Below are 24,747 nucleotides of genomic sequence, written 5' to 3' on the forward strand. Positions count from 1 at the left end.
AAGACATTCTCCTATCGGCTATGCCTTTGCAGTGCCACTGAAAGCAAAGCGGCCAGTATAAGCACAAATGGAAAGAAGAGGAATTCCTAAACAATGAATGGTAGCACTCAGAGAATCCTGGAGAAGAAAGAAGTAAAAGTCATTTAACCATGTCAATCATATAAAGCATAAGGTCACCATCATTTAAATATACAGTTTTCAAACTCGGGGAGGGAGAACAGGTCTTCCTTAAATGTGTGAAATGTATCTTGGGACAGGCATAAGAAGAAAAGCAACACTACATCATTTTCCTGCTAACACTTATTTTAAGGCTGAGCTTCTGGAAAAAGGATGCAGTGAGGATTACTAAATACATAGAAACCGTATCTGCTCAGGCAGCTTCTGAGCTGAAATTGGCTGGGGCTCAGATTTTGTTTACGGGGGGGATAGCAGTTACAGTGGAGGATGGTTGGAGAAAGGTGCAGAGGAAGAGCCCTTTCAGAAGTAAAGAGCCAGAGATTCTTCCAATTGTCAGTGTACTTGCTGCAAACTCAGTATTAAAACTTTTATATATACTTAGGATTTCTCTTGCCAAATTACATATACTCCCATCCCAGCTGAGATTAAAAAATAAATCCTGTCTTGTGATTTTAAGCAAACCTCAAAACTGCTTTTGGCATTCATTTCACATCAGGCTCTAAGAAAATACTACATATTCATGACTACATGTGTGTGATGTAAGAGAAGGACTCTGTTGTCTCATGCATAAATGAAAAGCTACCCCCAACCACCAAGAACACTGCAAAAAATAGTTCTGAGAGGCACTCAGGGACATATCAATCAAGGATAAATGTGATATTCCTGTTTTCAGTCTTTAGTTAAAATAACATATTCAACTTTTATTGGGATTTGCACATCAGTGGTGGAGTGAGTACGGGGCTAAATAGAATATGGGAAAGGGGGCAGGATCTTCAATGTTGTGAAATGTCACTAGCTCGCTAGGAGACAGAGGTGGCCAAGGCTTTTCTGAAGGACAAAATGCTGCATCCCAATGGTAAGAACTGCTTCTTACAGAGGGACTAAGTTTAGACCTATGCTAAAGAGCATGAAAATGCACTGAGGGTGCTTTCTCCTTTTCAAAGCTGAATGAAACTTTTGAGGGAACAGATGAAATAGATTTTGTTCCATTAGAAAATACCTGACCAAGACTTTGCAGATGTGTAGTACTAGGATTGAAAGCAATTGCAGGATGAGACTGGTATTCTGCAAAGATGAGTACAGCAGCGTGAGGGCCAGCAGGTTCAGAGAACAGGCAGAGGAGGTCTCTCAAGAAAGTAAACCAAGGGACAAAGAGATGGAAGGGAGATGGCAGCTACTGAAAGAGCCTGTACTAAATGCCCAACTAACTACCTTTAGAGAGAAAATATAGTGACAGGCCAGTGTAACCATACTGCAATCTCCAGTCAACTAAACATGAAAAAGAGATCAAGGAAAAAGCACTAATTAATGCATACACTACTAAGAATGAGTCTATGCCTCCCTGTGCCAGGGAGATAAAAGCAGAAAAGTTAAAACAGAATGTAAGTTTTAATTAGCAAAGCACATGATAAGTCATAATAAAAGGTTTCAATAATGTGTTACAAGGTAAACTAAAAAGAAACCCCAGCAAAAGGTAAGCATTACAATATGAGAAGGGGGTTCAAACAACAGTTAGTACAGACAAGTACAGAAGATTATTAAATGCCTTCCTTGGGATGCCAGGAGGAGGAAGACTGCAGTCAGACAAAGGTCTTTCTGCTCAGGGGATGACACACAGGCGTGAGCTTTCCCTGCTGATGGTTTGAACTGGGCAGGCACAAGCTGCCGCTGAACTGCAAGCTGTGACCCTGCTGGTGTGGTGCTCAGATGCATTTAATGGGACCTGCTGAGAAGTACAGCTCATCAGCTCAAGCACTGCAACGTGGCCGGAGTTGGCCTTCAGCCAGCTGGCTCCCAGCGGGAACAAAGTTCAAGTCTGTCTGCAATCAGCTCTGTGAACATGCCCAAAATTAATTTGGACATGAAGATAAGACTACAGGACAAAGCACAGGAGAAAAAAAAAAAAAAAAAAACAAAACCAACCAACCAAACAAAAAACAACAGGAAGAGAAATATTTGTATGAGGTCAGACAGTTCAGGTTAGAGGCCTGATGAAATTCAGCACAGAATACTTAAGGGATTATTGTGTTTTCATGTGTACAAACGTGTAGAAAAAAATTTGTAGAAAACAAAAAACCCTCACGAAACTAAAGAATGACTTCTGGTTTGTCAGCACTGTCAATTATATGGAGGTGTAAATATTATGATGAAACTTTTGCTCTGGTACTTCTCTTTTTCCTCTATCTCTAACACTATAGCATCTAAGTGGCAGAAGTTATCAAAAATATTGGATTATCTGCATGTTGTTTAAAGGGGTGAAAGTTACCTGAAGGACAAGTTATACATGGGAAAAATTCTCATTCAAGTAACATTTGAAACATAGGCAGTTATTTAAAAAACATCACATAAGGCAGAGAGGCTTCAGAAGACTACAGCAAGGGGAAGATCTACCTTTTCCAGAAAAGGGAAAGAGATGGAATTTTCCACATTCTTATCTTTCTTGATTTCATGTCTAGATTGAACAATTGCAATACATGATTTATTTCTGAATCCTTAAAAAATAAAGGTTACTAAAATTTGAATTTTTCAATATCAGGTCACTGACAGTGTAAAGTGTTTACTAGATGAGAAATAAGCAGTAGATGTTATGTATTTTGAGTAAGGCAAAGACCTACAACAAGTAAAGAATTATGGAATCACCATAACATGGATGGCTACAAACTCTTCAGAAGAAAGGTGATGCCGGAGTAGCTCTGTATGTCAGGGAGTGTTTTGACTGCCTAGAGCTTAATGATGGTGACAGTAGGGTTGAGTGTGGATGGGTAGGAATCAGGGGGAGAGCCAACAAGGCAGATACCCTGGTGGGAGTCCATTATAGACCACCCAACCTGGATGAAGAGACAGATGAAACATTCCACAAGCAGCTGGGAGAAGTCTCAAGATTGCTAGCCTTTGTCCTCCTGGGGGACTTCAACCTACCAGACATCTGCTGGAAATACAACACAGCAGAGAGGAAACAGTCTGGGAGGTTCCTAGAGTGCGTGGAAGATAATTCCCTGGCACAGCTGGTCGGTGAGCCAGCCGGGGAGATGTCCTGCTGGACCTGCTGTTTTCAAACAGCAAAGGACTGGTGGTCGTCGTCAGATGTCTCGGGCATAGTGATCATGAGATGATAAGAGTTTTCTATACCCAAAAAAGTAAGGAGGGGGTCAGCAGAAGTGCTGCCTTGGATTTCTAAAGGGCCATCATTGGCCTGTTTAAGAGCCTGGTTGACAGAGTCCCTTGGGAGATAGCCCTGAAGGGCCAAGGGGTCCAGGAAGGCTGGACATTCTTCAAGAAGGTAGTCTTAAAAGGGTGTAAGAGCAGGCTGTCCCCATGTGCTGAAAGACGAGCTGGTGGGGAAGAAGACCGGCCTGGCTGAACAGAGAGCTTTGGCTGGAACACAAGGAAAAAGGAGAGTTTAGCAGCTTTGGAAGAAGGGGCAGGCAACTCTGGAGGACTATAAGGATGTCACGAGGTTATGCAGGGCGAAGATTAGAGAGCCAAAAGCCCAGCTAAAACTCAGGCTGGCCACTGCCGTAAAAGATAACAAAAAAACATGTTAGAAACAAACAGAAGCCCAAGAATAACCTCCATCCTTTATTGGATGTGGTGGGGAACCTTGCCACAAAGGATGAGGAAAAGGCTGAGGTACTTTAACGCTTTCTTTGCCTCAGTCTTTAATAGCAAGAGCCGTTACTCTCAGGGCACTCAGCTCCCTCAGCTGGAAGCCAGGGACGAGGAGGAGCAGAATGGAGTCCCCACAGTCCAGGAGGAAACAGTTAGTGACCTGCTGCTCCACTTAAACATGCAGAAGTCTGTGGGACTGGATGGGATCCACTGAGGGTACTGAGGGAGCTGGACAAACCACTCCCTTGTTTATCGGCAGGCCTGGCAAACTGGAGAGGTCCCAGAAGAATGGATGTTAGCCAACGTGATGCCCATCTACAGGAAGGGCAGGAAGGAGGAGCTGGGGAATTGCAGGCCTGTCAGCCTGACCTCGGTGCCAGGAGCAGATCAGCCTGAGCCATCACGTGGCATGTGCAGGACAACCGGGAGATCAGGCCCAGCCAGCATGGGGCTATGAAAGGCAGGTCCTGCTTGAAAAGCCTGATCCCCTTCTATGACAAGATGACCCACTTAGTGGATGAGGGAAAGGCTGTGGATGTTGTCTGTTGGACCTTAGTAAAGCCTCGGACACCGTCTCCCACAGCATCTCCTGGAGAAACTGGCTGCCCATGGCTTGGGCAGGTGTACTCTACACTGGGCAAAAAGCTGTCTGGATGGCCAAGCTCAAAGAGTGGTGGTGAATGGAGTTACATCCCGCTGATGGCCAGTCACAAGTGGTGTTCCCCAGGGCTCAGTGCTGGGGCCAGACCTGTTTAATGTCTTTATCAACAATCTAGACAAGAGGATCAAGAGCACCCCAGTAAGTTTGCAGACACCACCATGTTGGGCAGGAGTGATGATCTGCCTGAGGACAGAAGGCTCTGCAGGGGGAGCTGGACAGGCTGGACTGATGAAAGGAGGCCAACTGCATGAGGGTCAACCAGGCTCAGTGCCGGGTCCTGCACGTGGGTCACAACGACCCCACACAGCGCTACAGGCTGGGGCAGGGGGCTGGGAACTGCCTGGTGGGAAAGGGCCTGGGGGTGCTGGTCAGGAGCCGGCTGAACAGGAGCCAGCAGTGTGCCCAGGTGGCCGAGGCGGCCAACAGCATCCTGGCTTGTAGCAGACACGGCGTGGCCAGCAGGACCAGGGCAGTGCCCGTCCCCCTGCGCTGGGCACCGGTGAGGCCGCCCCTGGACCCCTGTGTTCAGCTTTGGGCCCCTCACTGCAGGGGGACGTGGAGGGGCTGGAGCGTGTCCAGAGCCGGGCAGGGGGCTGGGGCAGGGCCTGGGGCACCAGCCTTGTGAGGGGTGGCTGAGGGACCTGGGGGGGTTGGCCTGGAGAGGAGGGGGCTCAGGGGGGACCTGATCGCTCTCTGCAGCCACCTGACAGGGGCCGTAGGCAGCGGGGGTCGGTCTCTTCTCCCGGATAACGAGCAACAGGACAAGAGGAAACGGCCTCACGTTGCGCCAGGGGAGGTTTACATTGGGTATCAGGAGAGATTTCTTCACAGGAAGGGTGGTGAAGCGTTGGGACAGGCTGCCCAGGGAGGTGGTGGAATCACCTCACAAAACTATGCAAAAATGCATAGATGCGGTGCTTAGGGGCATGGTTTAGTGGTGGGCTTCGCAGTCCTGGGTTAAAGGTTGGACCTGATGATCTCAAAGGTCTTTTCCAACCTAAATGACTCTATGATATGTACTCAAAAGCTACAGCTGCAGATAAAGTTGTATTCAAGGAGTAGATAACTATTATTCACTTCCAAATCAAGAAATAGCATTGGTGGGTGCAGACACTATGAAAATTCTAAAACCAGGCACAAAAATTATTGGTAAGGGGACAGGATTAAGACTTAAACAGAAAGTCAAGAAAAATATTTTAAAAAACCTAGGCACTGAAAACTGAACATTATAAAAAAATCAGCTTCTGATGAAAGAAGTTTTGCGATGCTGTGATTGTATGGGAAAAAATCCATCAACAATAAACCTGTGTAGTTAAAATGACTGACATTTTCTCAAGGAGGTATTCTGCATTTTCTTGCCTAATTCTTTGGTATTAACAGCCATAAAGTTCTGGTCTTAATCTACCTCGCCATGTGTCACGCACACTTGATAAATTGGAATACCCCTTGATAAATTGCAGCAATAAAAATAAATCTCAAGCAATCTCACTCCTGGCTGAGAAACAACCTAGGGAGAAACCTCATCACAAGGCTCCCCAAATAGTACAATTCAGTTATCAGAATGATACATTAAGATCTCAGGGAAATGTGTATCAAGGCCCCCTGTTCAGGCTGGCCCTCAAGTGCCCCGGACAGTGCCTTGCCTGTCTCTGTTCTTCAGGGGCATGCTCTGTGTGCATCCCCACCACCCCTGGCTGCAGTCCTCCTCAGCCCCAGCACCTCATGGTTTTCTCCCACCTGCACAGACATCTGTTGCCCTAAGCTTTGCAATCAGGCAAGTTAAAGTTGAGCTTGCACAAGGTCTCAGACAGAAATTCATGGAACCTTTGACTCCCCAAATCTGATTTTCCTATAAATGAAGCCTGGTTTGCTTTGTCCCTTAGATGTTACAGACCTCAAATCACATGATTATAATGTATGGGCTGAGTTTACATCTTTCCACTTCTATTTCAAAAGTCTCCACACAATTTCACAGTCCAGGTATTTAATAATCCCTTAGAAGATTTTGCTAGAAAGGTTATCCATGAAGACTGAGGGAAATGATCTGCCTTGTTCAACAAGGAAAGATTAGAAAGTATGAAGAGTTTGCTAAGATCCCTAGTCTCACAGAATGAGGTCAGGAGAGAGAATAGGAGGTGTGTGCAAAGGAGAAAGCTGCCTGCTCTCATTTGTTCTATTTAAAAAAAAACTCCCACAGCAATGCAAGGAGGCTTTGCCCACGTAAATGACCTTTTCTCTACCTGGTCTATGCAAAAATGCTTTGTTTAACTATTTGTTACAACTCATATATCCCAAGTACACTGTAGAAGAAGTATAATGTCCCTTGCAATATCACATATTCCTATAGCACAAACGTTACGCAATCTATGTGCTCTGTTTCATGATCTAGAAACCCTGCGTAAGTGAATATTTGCCCCAGGAGAGTTGTGGACGTGGTGTAACATGCTGTACCTCAACACTACCATTTTAAAAAAGAAGATTATGAAATGTCAAGGGTTTTTTGAGAAATACAGAAAACCTGAAAAAATTCTCATACTTCAGACTTCTGCTTTTCCTCAGAAGGAAATGTGAAGCAGTTTGTCATGAACAAGTATTAAGTAGGGAACATTTGTCATTTTGCCATGGCATCCCACTTATAGCCGGAAGGAAAGTGGGTGGTAGAATGGTTTGGGGAAAGTCAAGTACTGTTTATCAGCCCAGGCAGAAATAATGCTGCCAGTTTTGATCAGTACACTTTGAAGGCACTTTATTTAATTGTGTCTTTAATTTGAATAAGCAGCCAATACAAGTCAGCAGCTGAAGAAATAAGGCTTACCTGGCACTGCACATACAATGGTAGAGTCATTTCAGCATTCAGAACAAACCAGGCTGTTACAAGGATCTTCATCCCATTGACAGAAAAATGGTTTTGCGCACACAAACACATATGGGTTCTTTCGCATTTATAGCCTAATATCATTAGGTAAACCTAACCACAGAAATCCATAATCCTCCTGTTAATAAAGTAATATGAAACAAAATCCTGTAAATATAGAACATGTTCCACACTAAACAAACTGGAAGTAATGGCTGCTATGCACCGTGAGCAGTCCTGTGATAAAACAAAGAGATCTGCTTTGGCCCTACCATAAAATTAATCAATAATAATATCTAAGCTAATGAAACAGCCACTTCTAAAAATTAGTGCTGCCCATCAGCTTTTATAAAACTTGATTAACTTCTATGCATTAAAACATACTACTGAGTAGGGAAATCATTAAGCATCTTTTCAGCTACCCCTTGTTGATAGTAATAAGAAAAGGATTGCTGTTTCTGAAGCTGCTCCACTCCATGAAATCTTTAAAAATCTAATTACTGGGATGGGGAAGGAATATCCAAATCCCTCATAAACCTTCCTTTGCATATTACTACTATTCTTCTCATAGGCATCGGTCTTTATAAACAGCAGAAATCAAGTCTTTGCTGAAAAGTAGTTATATACAATCTCAAATACCTTGCACGGTGGATGGCAGAATTCACAGGTTTTCAGTTGACACATTCACTACAATTGACTCAAATGATCTCATGGTATAGGAAAAGGTAAGATCACTGGTCTACCACTTTCAAGCCCATAGAGGAAGGATGTAAGTAATGCTCCACAGTTAGCTCAGGATTAGTAAAAAAGAAGTTAAGGAAATTAGAAGCAATAAAGATGCTCTGTAACTCATCTTTTCTCATCTGGAAAGGGGATGAGCATGGAAAGATGGGGGTGGGGGTGGTAAGGGGGTGCGGGAGGAGCATGTCTGAGTAGGGAGTTAAAGAAAAAAGGGCACTGATAAGGCAGTCAGAAAGACAGGTTTGAAATTATTTTTCCCTCTTGAAAACCTGAACAGAACTTGTATATGCTGAGCCTGAGCTGAAAAGACAATGAATTAGTCCTTGCATCTGCAATTGCCAAAGAATATCTGCCCAATGCTGGATAATATAACCTGCTTTTTTTTTTTCTTTTTTTCCTTCCTAAAATCTGACTTCCAATAAAATCCTTCCCTGAAGGCATGGTAGGTGATCCAGCAAGGCTGTGGAGAGTGGCTGGAGAGCTGTGATGTTCAGCCACAGCCTCAGTGTTCAGAACACCCAGGGGCTGGTTGAGGACTGAGCCAAGAGGTAGCTAGCCAAGCAGGGCTGAGTCAAAGAGATGTTGTGGGAAGCAATGTAATTCCACCTGAGACACAAGGTGGAATTAGCACAATACTTCATGCTCTACACTATTTTGTAGATATTTGGAAGAGATTCCAAGATCCTTACACTGATTCCTATATACGGCCTATATATGGCACGGCAAAACAAAGCCAGAGAGGTTAAATGCATTTGTCATGAGAGTGTTCCCAGGGGCAGAAGAGGAAAAGACATCACAGGTGAAATCATCTTGCCAAAATCCATGAGCTTTGCTGTTATCTTCACCAGATTCATGCTTTCACAAGAAACTGTTCCCATTTTCATACTTTTTCTCAGATATTTATGCCTTCCACCTTAAAAGTTACAAAACAACAGCAGACTCTAAACTTCATCTCTGAAAATCAATTTACATTAAATCATTAATCTTATAAAAAAATAGAAGTGTGATTATCACTAGCCTCAAGAATCCTAGGAATTTGTTTAAAAGACAAAAGATACTAGGAAACATTATTTCCCCCCCTCCTGAACATTAAGACACTCAGTATGCATCTGAAACTTGCAGAAGAAATCAACACATCTTTCCCTAGGAGGCTATTACAGAACTTTACTAGCTGACAGGGCAGCTCAGGCGTTTCTCACCAGGACAGAATATTACCACTTCTGTGGACACAAATGAAAGGTCTCAGTGAGTAATCCCTGGACCCAGGAAGATCTGCTTTCTAAGGTGCACCTTGTTTTTCTTATTTGGGCCCCTCTTACCTGTTTGCTTTCAGGTACAGGAGTGTAGTTAGCAGATATTCAGCTTCTTCCATGGTCCCAAGCTTAAATTACCAGCAAAAGGCAAAGTAGCTGTTCAGGACAATTCAGGAAGTATTGCACCATCCCTGAATTTTTAATTTTTGCAGGAATTTCCTCTCCAAGTAAGGCAATTAATATTTAGATCCAGCCCCTTTGAATTAAATTCTTATCATAAAAACTAACCTAATTAAACTTGAGTAGGTCAAAGAATGATCTGGACTATTTTTTTTATTATTATTTTCCCTAAGGCCACATTATTTAAAAAAGCAGATATAACTATGATTTTAAAGCTGTCCTGATGGCAAGAGTAATAACTGAAAAAGTATAATTTTGACTGCAAAAGGGCACTTGTACAAATGAAGCACAATCTCCAGTGCTTTTAAATATTTCTATACAACAGAAGGTTGTTTAAAACAAACTGGAAATAATTTTACTGTCAGGAGGGAATGGATCACACTTTGGAAAACAAAAAATGAAGTGTGTGGAGAATATTACTGTAGCTAGCCTGTTTTTTGTAGGTCAGGTCTCTGTATTACAGAGAAGAGATTTCTCTGCAGGCATGGCTTTTGAACTTTTCAGTGCTGGCAGGTGTATGGTTTTCTCTTTCTATTAAAATATCCATAAATTTGTGAATTCTGTCCAATACTCAGGGGGTCCTATTTCCAAAGCACCTGAACAACTATTCTAGTGATAAATCGACACACTTGCAGTCAGACTTTCCTCCCCATTAAGTGTGTTGTCTTCATTTTCCAATTTAACAGCTTCAGTAACAGATTTTTTATTAGCTTTACTTTGGTGAGGAATGCGGAATTGTAATGACATAACTTTTGCATGTATGATACCACTGATTTTTTTTCTGATGCTAATGCATTAACAGCTAAAATCACATTGTTTTAACATTGTTAGCATAGCAAAAGCAATGCAAAAGGTACCACAGCAGCAACCAACCGCAATATTGCACATATATACTGAGCAACAGTTGAGGAAATGATCTTATTTCATATCCATATGTCAAATAGGTGCCAAATCCTTAACTTACGTAAATCAGCTGTTATAATTTTACAATCTAACCCTCACCGAAACTTCATATCCAAACATGTAGGCTGTAGACCTCTCAGGGGAAGGTCCATGGCAGGGTAGCTGCAGTACTCTGAGTTGTTCGCAGCTAATTCTACTCTATACGTCCCTTCAGCCGATTTATCATGCTAGCAGAGGTGCTCATTTCCCATGTTTGAGATAGAAGACCAGCAGCTGTGCAGAATTCAGTGACCAGCACTCCTATAAATAAGGCCAATTCTCTGCAAAATGAAGTCCAAAACCAGCACAAATCCTCAGATCTTTTGTCCTTCTAGCCACTGTTTATGCAGAGACAAGCCAAGAACCGGAACCTCAACCACTCCACGATTTCTTTCTACTTTTCACTCTCCTCATAATGACATCAGTGCATTTCCCTCAGCAGTAAGGGACTTTCTGTCACCCACATGCCATCCCTCCTTTATACTGAACACTGAGGAGAATGAAGCACCATGAGAAGGAAACCTTGTCCTTCAGTTCCTCTCTCCAGGATCAAAGGTAACTGTGGATCTGGGGGAGAAGGCTTGAAGTGACCACTGTTTTTATTACCCATAAACACACGTAACTTACTGTCCTGTTGAAGGGCAATTTTTTTGCACAGTATGACCCACAGGATCTACTTGTGAAAATATGAAAATACTGTCTGTATGTATGCAATAATCATTCTCTGTATTGCCAGGCTATGCTGTAGTTATTTAATTCTATTCACTCTAAGATTTTGTTTTAGACCAAATATTTTATGATCCTTTCTCTTCCCTAATGAGGGTCTATAGAATTTAAGCCAAAATATTGATGAAAGTATTGTACAGCAATTAATGTAATACAGTGTTTGAGACCATGTTTGGTCTCCAATGTATCACAGTTTTCCTCTGCATTTTAAAGCCTATAATCCCAGTTTTATTTTTTTTTGTTGATGGCTTCTTACTTAAACAATGTTTAAAACAAAGCTTAGACTTAAATTTCTTGAAGATAATAGATTTTGTTCTACCAGATATTATTTTTTTCTAAGTATTTAACACAGAACTAACAGAACAGGATTACCAAGGTATGATATTCATATCATCAATTTCATAGTGATAATCTTCATATAATTTTAAAGCAACAAATATCTAGTGAAGATCTTGAAGCAGCTATCAATGATACCTACCAGGAAGACCACCTAATAGGAAGCACAATACAGAACACATCCACCATTGTCAAAGGTAGCACATGGCAAATAAAGTTAATTCCTTCTCTGGAATACATAATCAGATACTATGCAATCACATTTGTTTCAAGTCATAGGTGGTATTGCTCTGCAAACTTCTAGCCTGCTATTCATTTCAGAAAAACAACACTCCTGCTTCCCAAGCCCTTAGTTTAAAATCTAATATAATAAAATGCAACCATGTAGGTATCTGAATAATATATGTGTAGGTATAGGTATTCATATACATACATATATATCCAGCTTGTTCTGAAGCATCTGCATATTTGTTGTATGCAATGGGACTAACAGATCAATGTAGAAACATGTCTGCATTTGTATGAAGAGTACACACTACTTCAATACTACTCTGTTAACAACGAGATCCTCACATACAAAAGAATAAATACTACCTTCAATTTTTTATCAGGTTTCTGCCACAGGCTTAATAAGAAAAAAGCCTCCCCCTTTCGAAATTAGACTATGTTAGGAATAAAAGTTAAAGGGGTAATCTTATTTCCTTTACTACATTTCCAAAATACTGGATTAATTTCAGGAGAGGTACTTACAATTTAGCATTATTACAATTTTACCAGGGATCAAAATGGTCACTATCATCTTCACACTTTGGTGACTTAATTTCTAAATAAAATCGTTCTACCAATTTTTACTTTAAGGAGAATTGCCACCATTTACTATGTTACATAAGAGACAAAGTAAGGTTAAAATTTGCTATGAAGCTTTATGTAAGGCCTTTAATATAAGCCTTCATTTGCATGAGTCAAGAACATATTGCAGTTACCTGGAATCGATAAAAGGTGCCATCATCCTTTAGTGTTAGGACATGGTCTGAGATGGGAAAGAAATAGCCATGTGCTGCCATCAGTGTTCCCAAATGTAGAGCTTCCACTGTTTGAAGAACAAAAGAAAGATAAATTTTAAAAATTAAATAACTTCTTTCCAGCAGTTTAGTTTTCTTGTTCAGATTCACATTATCTCCTGCAGACAGTCACTTCACTCTCAGTCAAGGTCCTGCCATCATGAAAGCACTGTCTTTTCTGTATGAGATAATGATGCAACCAAAAAGAAACCTTTAGTCTCCTTAACAAATGGGTATTAGATGTCCCATTTGTAGCTACAAATCCACAATCAGCACTAGCAGGTAGCCACCATGATTATTTGAAGCTGAAAGCAGCCATCATTTTTACCCTGACGGTGCAGCCTGCTTTTCCTCTTCAGAACAGTTTCAGATTAGATGATGTTAAAATAATTGATTCCAATTGCATGATATCTTCCTCATTGGCTTTATCAGAACTACAGTAAAGGGCAGAAATTTACTTAACAGTTTCTCATTTCTGGGAAAAATAACAAAGGATCACAGAATCACAGAATGGTTGACATTGGAAGGGACCTCTGGAGGTCTTCCAGTCCAGCCCCCATGCTCAATCAGGGACACCTAGAGCCAGTTCCCCAGGACCACCTCCAGACAGCTTTTGAGTATTTCCAAGGATGAAGACTCCTCAGGCTCTCTGGGCAACCTGTGTCAGTGCTTGGTCACCCTCACAGTAAAAAAGCATTTCCCAATGTTCAGAGGAAACCTCCTGTGTTTCAGTTTGTGCCCATTGACTCTGGTCCTGTCACAAGGCACCACTGAAAAGAGCCTGGCTCCAACTTCTTTATACCCTCCCACCAGGTATTATACACACAGATGAGCTTCCACGTGAGCTTTCTCTTCTCCAGACTGAACAGCATCTTCTGTCAAAGGAGAGATGCTCCAGGCCCTTAATCACCTTCATGGCCCTCTGTTAGACTCTCCCCACTGTGTGCATGTCTCTCTTGCAGTGAGGAGTCCAGAACTGGACACACACAGGATGAATTCAGTTCACTTTAATGAACAAAACTATAATATGAAACAGTCAGGTTCCTATATGTTATTGTGTTTTTGTGAATCGCTGTCCAGTATCAGTCCCTGAAGTCTCTTACTCCGTGTTGTCATTATTTGGCTGACAAGAACACAATGTTGTAGGAAGAGAATGGCATTAGTTACGAGCCGCTCTCTTGTTGAGGTACTTAAGTCCTGCTATCTCTTTATTGTATCTTTACCAACGTTGTGACAACTCCAGTATATATCCCTAAAATAGCTGCACAGCAATTTCTGCTGTAACATTAAAAAATTCCTAGTATAACCTGCTAATATCAGATCACACCCACTGAAGCATCCCAATTCTAAAAGATGGGCTCTGGAAAGGAGTGCACGGGTTTCTGAGCTATATGACAAAGCCACCAGTTATAGAGGCTGGTGCTAGAGAGGACAATGCTGCTGCAGGACAACATCAGGGTTGAAAAAAAGAAAAAAGATCAATAAAAAGGACATATTGGACACCTGAGGAGTAAGGGGAAGGTGGGAAAAGGGAGGAAAAGAAAGAGAAGAAACAGCAAAACTTGCCTAAAAAATAAGGGGTCTTTGATCTAGTATATGAATTCAGTATGAATCCATGAAGTATGCAGAATCTGTAAGGATGAATATTTGCACTACGGAAAACACATTACATCACCACAACATACACAGATTCATATTCATCCTCTAAGAGCTCATTTGTTCCTATTGCCTGTAATTTGGCTTCCAGCAATTGCAAGCATAAATGTTGCAGCACAGATCTGTCTTGTCCTGCCTCTTTATTGCGGCATCTGACCAGCAGTCACAGCATCATCATGCAGAAAGAAATACATGTCCTTATATCTCTGTTGTTGCTAACAAACACAGAAAGAGGGATTCACTAATGCTTCATGCATTATTATTTTGGATAAAGAAGGAAACGCAGGCTTATTTATTCACCTGTAGTTCATCAGTGTCCCAGAAAATTCTTTCTTTTATCCTTTTGCTCACCTGGAGACATCCAGTAGTATAGGAGATAAAGGAGGTGGAGCAGACCATTTTTAAGCTAACCTAAAGCCAGCAAGCATGTGAAAGGCACAAGAAAGGGTATCTGGACAGTACTTAATAGAGAGCACACACCTCTGCTAGGGCTGATTTTATACCCAACAAACCTTGTGATCTCTGTGTTTAGCAGACTGGTTCCTGTCCCTCCAGCAGAGCCATTATCTAAGAAAATGCAACACACCCTCTCCAGCAGTGAGCTCTCTGCTACTGAAAAATGCCACAATCCTCCCAGTCTTAAGCCTAGAAGAAACGTCTCTAACAGAAGGTAGGTAGTTGCTTTGCTCCTTGTGTTTGAGATGTCTGCAAATCCCCACCTGAACTTTATCCTAATTAATCTAAGTCCATATATTTTTGTTATTCATTTATTTCAAGTCAGTAAATTCTATTATCCCCCAGATCAGAAATTTTGAATCAATGCTTTTGGTAGCAAGACAGTTGCTGAGGTTCTTTTCATTTTGGTTCACTTTTCCCACCCTTTAATTTTATTAAGCTTTTATTTGTTCACACTGCAACTCATTGCCAATTCCAAAACCTGTATTTTTTCAGGTATTATGTATCTTTATGGAATGAGAGAAAAACAAAGGAAGAAATGTGCTGACCTTTTTTAGAGAAAGGATTCCTTAGATAAGGGTAGCAGGGCTTGCCAGGGAGCTCTGACACAGACAAGAACACATTGTCTTCAGATTTACCAGAAACTAAATAGGCTCCAGATTTGTTTCATGTTCTTCCTGGATTCTGAATTGTAATATTTTTCAAGACCACAAGCAGATCACATTATTCGCCTTTACTGAGCAATCTTTAGACCATATCTGGACTACTATGTTCAGTTGGGAACAATATGTCCACTCCAATAAAAGAAAGACATCAACAAACTTGAGTGAATCCAGTGGAGGGTCACCAAGAGGGTTGGGGCTGAAGAACACATTCTGTAAGGAGAGGCTGGGGGAGCTGGGCTTGGTCTGACTAAAAAATAAGGTTTTCAGGGTGCCTAGCAGCACCTTTCCAATGCCCAAAAGGAGATTACCAAATGAGGGAACCCAGACCTTTATGGAGTTGCATGGCAGTTAAAAAAAAAAAAAAATATCTTTCAACAAAGAAACAATGGTAGTAAACTATATCAGGGGTGGTTCTGACTTCACCCAAGAAGCAGAAGAGGCCACCCAGAGAGGCTGTGCAGTCTGCATCCTTGGAAGGTTTCAAGACCTGAACAGATAAAGCCCTGGGCAACGTTTGACCTTTCAGCTGACCCTACTTTGAGCAAGGGGTTAGACTAGAGTCCTCCTGAGGTCCCTCTCAACCTGAATTACATTACAGCTTTGTGTCTACAGGTGGGTAAAGCAGAAGGGGAACAAGGAGTGGAAAAAATAAATATAGACAGCTGGAGAAGAAATTATTTGAAAGCTTCTGCCAGAACAGCCTATAATCCTGGCATGGTCAGTTACGGTAGGAGTAAGAGCTTATATTTCTCTCACTGACCACCGAGTCATATACACAAGTATAAAGTCCTTACTAGTTCTCTATGCAAAAAATGGACAGAGCAAAATGGCCTTCCCCAGAAGCCAGGTAAGGTTATTTAAGATCTGAATAATTCTCAAAAGGAGCCCATATCTCTTCTTCAGTTATGTATGGAGATTAAGGTGGTTTTACTCTCACCTCAGGCAATCTTACTCAGTTAGGATGAATTTACACAAACTCAATGTTAAGGTATCTCTCTGTCCCTTTAGCTATTAAGAGTTAATAGGGACACATAAATTGTAACTTCTCGTTTTTCTTTCAGCTAATAGACAATTGATTTTCATTTTTTTATTGCTATTGATCCAGCAATTTATTCCAGTCTTGCATAGACACAAATGCACAAATATATCTTTTAATATCAACCTAATATCCACTGTAGCTCACACTTGGGAATGCGAGCAGTATCTGCTTTATTAAAATAAGAAAATAAAGAAAAGGAAAAAACCCATGTGTGTAATAAGAGTAAAGACATTCACTTGAAAGTATATCATCTTTCCCATTGGTATCATCTGACAATGGGGCAACTGCATAACCAAAGCATTATGAATAGACTTTGCACAGAGACTGAATGACCTATAAATAAAAAATGGCTTAAACAGGTGAACAACATCCACAAAATTGTAACTGGAGAATAATGTCCACAAAATTGTAACCCTGCCTCACACCGGGCTGGTAGGGAACGAATGCTGCTGCTTTCTGCACAGAAAAAAAACTCAGCAAGAAGCTATCCACTGTATTTTAGACACAACAAAAACAATGCTCTGATATACATCTCAATTTATGAATCAGACTGAAGAATAAATACTGTAAGAAGCAAATGAAGCAGAACAGTAGGATTTAGGAAACAAACCCAGGAGCCTGAAAAGGGAAATGCAGCCAGCCACAGACTAGTCCTATAGGCCCAAACGCCTAAAAGCTCAATTCAAGCAGCTTCTGCATCCCCCAGCTATTTCTGCATGTGAAGTTAGGGGATTCTCACTTAAAGAAACTTAATCTGGAAGAATGGCAGATGGAAATTAGGAACATCAAAAACTTCTTTGAAGTGCTTTAGTTAAGGAAAAAAAAAATGAAAAAAAAAAAAAAATAAAAAAAAAAAAGAAGCCTGGAAAAAATACTTTTAAACATAAAGATTTCTAGGTAGAAAGAGGAATGTTTATACATATTGAGAACATAAACTGAAAAAAAACCTGGAGCAACACAGACTAAAAGCAAGAAAATACTGGGGTTTTAGATGGCAAGTGTACACAGACACACATAGAAATGTGGCATCTACACAGCTATTAATTCCCAATCTTCAGCCACTGCATGAAAGACTATGCAATGTAAACTAAATTCTTAGTTACACCCATGCAACCTCACTGAGAAGGCATAATTCAAATTGCAGCCAGCTCCTATACAATGAATAAAAACCGCAGCCAGTGGCATCACACAAAAAAATCTGAAGGAGAAAAAGCTCGTGGAGGTGTAACTGGCAGAATAGAGTAGACTTCAGCTTCCTCTGCTCTTGGCTGCTTCTTTTGGAGACATCAGTTATCTGAACCAAGGTTCTAGGTATACTTCTTAGCAGTGATACTGCTGAAAAGTGGAATGGCATATTCAAGAAACAAATTTACCCAAACCACAGTTTCAATTTTTCATAGCTAAAATAGGACAGCGTTGTAAGTTGTAACAGCTAATGGAAAAGAAAAGCCTCAGGTGAAAGACAGAATTATGTCTTTATGAGCCTGTTGCATTTCAGCAGGATATGAAATATTTTATATAAATTCAAAATGTTGCTGTGGGTGTAGTTTTGATTCTTAATGTGTATGCTACTGCTGAGCTAAAAGCTCAGAAAAAGCTGAAAATTCCATGGTTCACTCTGCTGTTGAACTTTATTTTGCTGAGTGGGTGAAGTGAACAAGACATGCACATAGATTGATTAGAAATCATTTTTGTGAGGAGTAACATTGCCCAGCCATCTGCTGTGCCATTAGAAGGAGAGTGATCTTGATGGATTAAATGCTAGTGACTTCTGATATATTTTGTTATAGAAGAGAGTCAGACACTTTCAATGCTTTGGGACAATACTGATGAAATCCAAAAAATGAAAAACATACCCTGGTTGTTGAGTTTTCATTTTATTTTCTTTTTAGACATAGTGCAGTTTTCTCCTTACAGTAGAAACTATTGTGTGGACTGATGACAGTTTGTTCAGCTTAAATTGCAAGGTACATTAATATCAGTGGAACAGGTTATTTCTTATGATAACGTCCAGAGAAGGGGATTAAAAAGGATGGGTATTTCTTGTTTTTCTTTGGAATAAACATGTTTCTGTGTTTTGAAACACTTTAAAGGATAGATTTGCAGTGATTAGTGTGGATTCCACTTTTCCTTATGCATCTCAGGGCTTCAGGTGATGTGGGCTTTATATTTACATTTACTCTGAAGTCCATAAAACACTTTACAGTATCACACTATTATAGTTACAGTCTCACATCATCTAAAGTGGCTTGCAGTAATCTCCAAGGAAAGGAAAATGGGGTTTTTCCCAATTGTCTCCCACTTTAAAATGACATTTCTCAGTCTGTTTTATGTTTTGTGCAGCTCAGTCCCAGAGAAAGATTTCCTACAAGGAAAGTGGCTTGGGACACTTTGTGTCCTTATGATTGTTATATGATGTAAATAACAGTGCAAAACCCAAACTTGCAAGTTTTTCATATACTTTTTGACACAAAAAGTCAAACAAATGAAAGCCTCCCTTTTCATCAAACAATACAGCGCTAGTTATTCTGGGTTATTTGTCTAATCTAACACCCATCACAGTACTGAAGTGAATTGCTAAGCCACACGGCTGCTTGGAAAAAGAATTAATGAGTCAGAACTTCACAAGCACATATTCATTTTAAGTGTCAAATGCCAAGACATTATCACTTACTCTCACCTCACTCCTGCTGTCATTTTGTTGCCAGTGTGAACACAAGCTGCAAAGGATTAACTTTAACTTAAAGTAATAAAATACAACCTGCTTCTTACGCTCACACACAGCGTAGGAGAGGCTCACTCTCTGGGCCTGACTGTGGCATTTAAAGAGGGGAAAATAAAACAGCTAGAAAAGTTACTGAACACCCACATCACTGTAAACCTCTCTCTTTTGTCCCATCTGAAGGACTGAATTTGTGAAGAGAGCAGCACTCAGTGACAGTCATTTCAGGGAGGGCAGCAGAGTTGTTGAAGGAAGAGGCACTGTTTACCTAAACAGAGGAAAAATGAGATTCATGCTTGATTCCGGGATACCCATCATAAACTAAGTTATCGGTCACCACAGCTGCCTACCTAAATAGGTCTGATTCTGCTTGGGCTGTGTGTTAGACAGTGGCTGCTGATGCCATCAGCAGGCCAGAGGCATCCCTTGGAACATCACTCCTCAGATAAGTCATGTGTAAGGCACATGTCAGACATGTGCCAGGAATCCTCATCTGCCCAAGGAATGGTAACATTCAGTCCTACAATCTGAGCTGATCTATAGCATAGGGTGTCACTTATACAATATCCCAAGTCTAGAGACAATGTTGTACACCTGAAACATCTACTGCTTTGTTCACAAAAACATCCAGCAAACCACGGACACACCACCAGTCTTGCCTCATCTGGGTGAATCAGGAATGACCGAAATGACTGACATAATTCTGGAAAGATTCTGTGCAGGCAAGATCAACAGAAGTCATGCCACCATGAAAGAGTGAATGAAAAATCAAGCTGACCTACAGCTTCTTGAAAGAAAACAAAAAACAAACAAAACAACAAACAAAGCAAAAGACTTTTCTTCACTCACAGAAGAAAAAAAAAAGGAAAACAAGAAAAAAAGGAGTTATCAAATAGGAGGAAAAAATAAGTTAGTTCTTGAAAGAGAAGTTGCATCTCACTGCTAGCAACACACAAACTCTGCTCTTGAAAACTTCTGAAGTATTGCCTGTTAATTTTTTTATGCAATTGTTTTGCACTGGATTTCAGCTGATTCACACACTGACTGTTGCTAACTCCTACTAAAGTTTTGCTTTTATTCTTTTAAAATTGTATCTTGAAAGGCAGGCCACTAAAACCTCAAAACGTAGTAACTTGGGGTGAACACCAGAGCTTTCATATTGAAAAAGAAGAAGAAAAAAAAAAAAGGGGGGGAGTTGCAACTTGAGGTACTAGGAAGCAGACAAATGGGGAGTGAGGTGCTGTCATTGAACAGTGCTATAATTTCACCTCCAAAATATTTGTTTGGTGTGTTTGTTTGGCATACTGGAAATGTGCAGCTACACAGGGTGAAAGAAAACCATCCAAGCTGCCTGGATTGGGTACACTAATCTACCATGGAAAACAGAACACGGCAAAATATGGTCACTAGATAACCAGCTCATTCAGCATGTGGAGATGAAAAGTGGCCTGAATGTGTTTAAAATCTCTTTTAGTTTCCCTGTCATTTTTCTTCTCAATTTGTTAAAGTACCTATCAATATCACACCAGCAATCAGGCCTTCCAGTGGTGGAATTTAGCTCTGTATCCACAAACCCAAGTCAGTATTTATAAAACATTTCTTCTAATTTCACTATTGCTACTCAAATGTTTCTATTTTCAATTTTGCAGAAAAAACTGACTTTCTGCAGTTTTATTTCTGGTATCTCTTCTCTCTTAAAATTAAAATGATAGAAGGATGAAATCCAGGCTCCTTTGAAGTATAGGTTTCCTGGTTTTCCCACTGGCACTTCCTCTGAAACGACAACTTCTTAGTTTGAGCTTTGATTCCCTTGCTTCTTCAGGGCAAAATACAGAGAATCAAAACCTTTGTGTCTTATTTTCCCTAATTTCCTAAGTGAACCTTTCTTCAGAAGATATTTCCTTACACTTCATTCATCCCCCCCGCCTTCCCAGTAAGAAACTCTGTGCTAATATATAAATCATATGTGCACCCTTTTGAGCAAACTTGCTAAAGACAAAAAACCATAAAAATAAAATAAATAGAAAAAAAATTACTGCAAATACTATACTTTTGAAAATTCTCTCAGATGAAATCTTGTTCCACGATTTCAAACATACGTAAAAGACCCATAATATTGGGCATGAACTACTTCTAGACAGTAGTAGATTATTATGCTATTATTTCATATTTTCTTGTATACTGCTTGCTAGCTGCTGCTAGCACACCAGATCCTGCTCTCTCCTCCTCCAGTGGCTGTGTCTGCTGATGGGTGATCAAATTGTTTGGCTGCAGATATTTTGGAGGGAGCTACGCTATACATTCTCCATGACACATGGCACCCAAGAATTGACGTAAGCGTCAGCCAGGAAATGTTTTACATGCCATGGTTCCCTCAGACGTGGTGCCCTGTACGTCAGTGTGCTGCCCTTGGAACAGTACAGTGTCACTGCTTTTCCCTTTCTTTGTCACACTCAAGGCAAGGCAGGGTGGCCACCTGCCAGCTCCCATCTCAGCAGCTGTTTGGACATCACCGGCCCAGGAGCAGTCAGAATAGCATCCTCCAAGCACCTGGTCAACAGGCACTGGAACAGCCAGGTATGTGTCTGGGGCAGGGTTTCAAAGGAGGAGACCCACGTTTAAGGGTTGGCAGAGGCAGGACATGTGAATAATCGGTGCGGGTGATGTACCACTCGGATTTGTGGCCAGCAAAAAGCAGGCTTTTTTCAGGGCACAAAATATTTCTTCTTGAAGAAACTACAGAAGAAAACATTTTTGAATCGAGAGGGATGTCAGCTAATGTGAAGTTTCTGAAGTTGGGTGAGGTTAAGCAATAGGTAGCACTAAACTTTTGCTATGATTACTGCTGGTTAAAGATGAATCATGACACATTTTTAGTCTCTAAGTCTGTTTTGCTATCAATTGCTACTGTATCAACCGTTAATTTTATATCATTGCCATGCATTGCTATCATAACCACAGAACACCCACTTATGACCAAGCAGTTCAGATAACACAAAGAACATACAGCAGTAACAGCTAGAAAAAATAACTGCCTCTCTCACTGCAGTCAATACAGTAAAGAAGAATACAATCTTCTTTATAACACTTTTCATACCTCCAGCAAACTGAGAGCATAAAATGCTGAAAATAATGTATTTCTTTCAATGGGAAGAATGCCGTGCTTTTAAAATCCAGCAGGAGTTAAAAGCTTTATAAGAAAATTGGTGTCATTGAGACACACATCAGGGAAAAATACCATCAAACCTCAGGCAAGGTAACAATGAAGAGTGTGGAAGTATCTTTCCAGAGAATAACATAGGAATGTGATACCCCATGTGATCAGATACAGTTATGTGGGATGCATATATACCGAAAAACAAGGCAGTTGTTACAAACAGGATCACTTGTAGACAGTTTTCTCCCATCCATTATTTATAATTAATTTCTTTGACTGGCAAGTAAGATATATTTCACTGTACACATCAAAATGAAGGGCAAGAGAGTAAACTTTCTAGGTGTTGCAAGACTCCGTCTTATGCCATCACATGTTCCCACTGTCACAACTTTTGCTCCCTGGTGCTCACTTTCCCATTGCAAAGGATTTACACGGGTAATTGTACAGGACCGTCCATTCGGTCAGATAAACTCCACTATTAAAAATATAGAAATACTGACAGATACTAACTAGCAAAAATAGCTCAATGAAAACTCTTTCATAAGGGCTTCCTTCCTTCCCCCCCCCCAAAAAAAAAAAAAAAAGAAAAGAGAAGTCTCATTGAATTTCTCTATTTTCTTTCTAGTAGCAGAATTTAAATGTAGAAGGAAGAGAGAGCACTAATGACAACAGCAGCAGAAAAAATATCAAAGGCTTTAAAATAAATTGATAAAATTAACGAAAGCATCTAGCTGGGTCAACGTAATGGTCACTCTGTGTTTTAAGGGAAGTCAAATATTAAATTGCTGAACTGTTAGCCATAGTGTGTAATTTATCATTTAAATCATCCTTAGTATTAAAATAAAAAAAAGTGGAAAACGTGTCCTCAAGTCTTAGAAATACATTCGGGGGAAATCTGGGGAAAAAAGATGAATACAACAGATGCCCATATAGACAACATGATAGAAACTATAGTAAAGGGTTGAATGAATGAAAATAAAGACAAATGCAACAGAAAAGGAAAAGTCAGCCTACTTTTGTTGGTGGATGCAGTGCCTCACAACTCTGTGTATTCCTATGTGGAATCAGTGATCTTATAAGGTCATGAAAATCTGGTTAACATATTATCTTGGATTTCTAAGAAGCTCTTGGCATGATTCCCCAAAATGTTTTCTAAAGGAACTAAGCTGATCTAGGATAGAAAGTAACGGAAAAAACAATACATAGAAAAATGGAAATAAAGGTCAGGCCCAGGAGATCAGTTATTACACTGAAAGGGAGTAACCACTGTAGCTGTGTTTAGTAGATCCAGAACTGTTCAGTATCATCCTAAATAATCTACAGAAGGGTGTGATGGATGATATAACAAAATTTGCTGAAAGTATAGCATTACCGAGTAAAGTTAGGAGTGAGTTGTGAGGAGATGTAGAACGACTTGAGGGTGCTGATTCACTAAACAATACAACAGCAGATGGAATTGAATTTTGATAAATGCTAAACATTTCAAATATGATCTCTCCCTCCCCAAGGCCACATGCCCAGTAAGTAACTGCAAGTGAGCTGCTGCTGCTCAAGAAAAACTAGAGGCACTATGTATGATTCTGTGAAAGTGTCTGTTTCAGAACTGAAGAACTTGGAGTCAACCAATATGATTATCAGGCAGACCTTTCAAAAGAAAAAACCCAACAACATCTATAATGCTTGATCAACCTGTATTACATATTGTCATGGAGTGGTGTAAAAGCAATGAAAGAAAGGTCGTTTGGGAACTATTAAACAAGAAACTGGAAATACCTGCAGGTCAGGGGTTTCCCAAAGGTTCAGACTGCCAGGAGCTGGACAGGCAAAGCAAAGGACCACTACACTACCTTCCTCCTACAGTGCAAGTCTCTTCCCAAGCATTTGTGACTGACCACTGCCAGAAACAGCTCATGATTCGGATGGTCTGACTGCAGTTCTGTCTGTCCTCTGTTCTTACTGACGCTGTTGTGCAAAATGCACTTAATTTCTAGTATTTTGGAGCATGTATTGGCTATAACCTAATTTGCATTTCCACCTATGTATTTTCTTGCTGTACAGAAGAGGATGTATTGGCTATAACCTAATTTGCATTTCCACCTTTATTTATTTATATATATATATAAATAAATAAAAATATTTAGCAATATTTTCTTGCTGTACAGAAGATTTTTACTTGCTAACTAAAAAATAAAATAAAATCTAACTATCCCATCTAAACACTTACTTACTTTTTTGCTTACATTCCCTAAGCGTGCAGAGTCTCTTTTAATATTAAAACTGAAATTGCAATGTATTGATTCATTAATTGTTCTTCCTGGACATAGTTTTGGCATGTCAGAATATCTTCCAAATATACCATGCAGAAAATTAAACACATTTTTTTTACTTATAATTTATTCTCAGTCAGCCATAATTACGATGGTAAAAGTTATTTTGAATAACTGAATTACTTCTGATCTATTTCTTGTAGGCATAAGTTTTCAACTGCTCCGGATCAGAGCATATGTTTGCA

General features: G+C 40.3%; 1 protein-coding gene across 11 annotated transcripts in view; it reads right to left on the bottom strand.

Annotated features, from left to right (window-relative positions):
* The window catches only part of RGS7 (regulator of G protein signaling 7), a 256,673-nt gene that overhangs the window by 85,260 nt on the left and 146,666 nt on the right, over nt 1-24,747 (bottom strand). For all 11 annotated transcript variants that reach the window (XR_013928521.1, XM_080389764.1, XM_080389763.1 and 8 more), the window contains exon 5: nt 12,463-12,569. Coding sequence is in view for 10 of the 11 variants with exons in the window: in XM_080389764.1 (XP_080245890.1) it covers nt 12,463-12,569 (107 nt within the window). In the remaining variant the exon portion in view is untranslated. The remainder of the gene's footprint in view (nt 1-12,462; nt 12,570-24,747) is intronic.

The sequence above is a fragment of the Falco punctatus genome, assembly GCF_963210335.1.
Source record: "Falco punctatus genome assembly, chromosome: 5".
Classification (NCBI taxonomy): Eukaryota; Metazoa; Chordata; class Aves; order Falconiformes; family Falconidae; genus Falco; species Falco punctatus.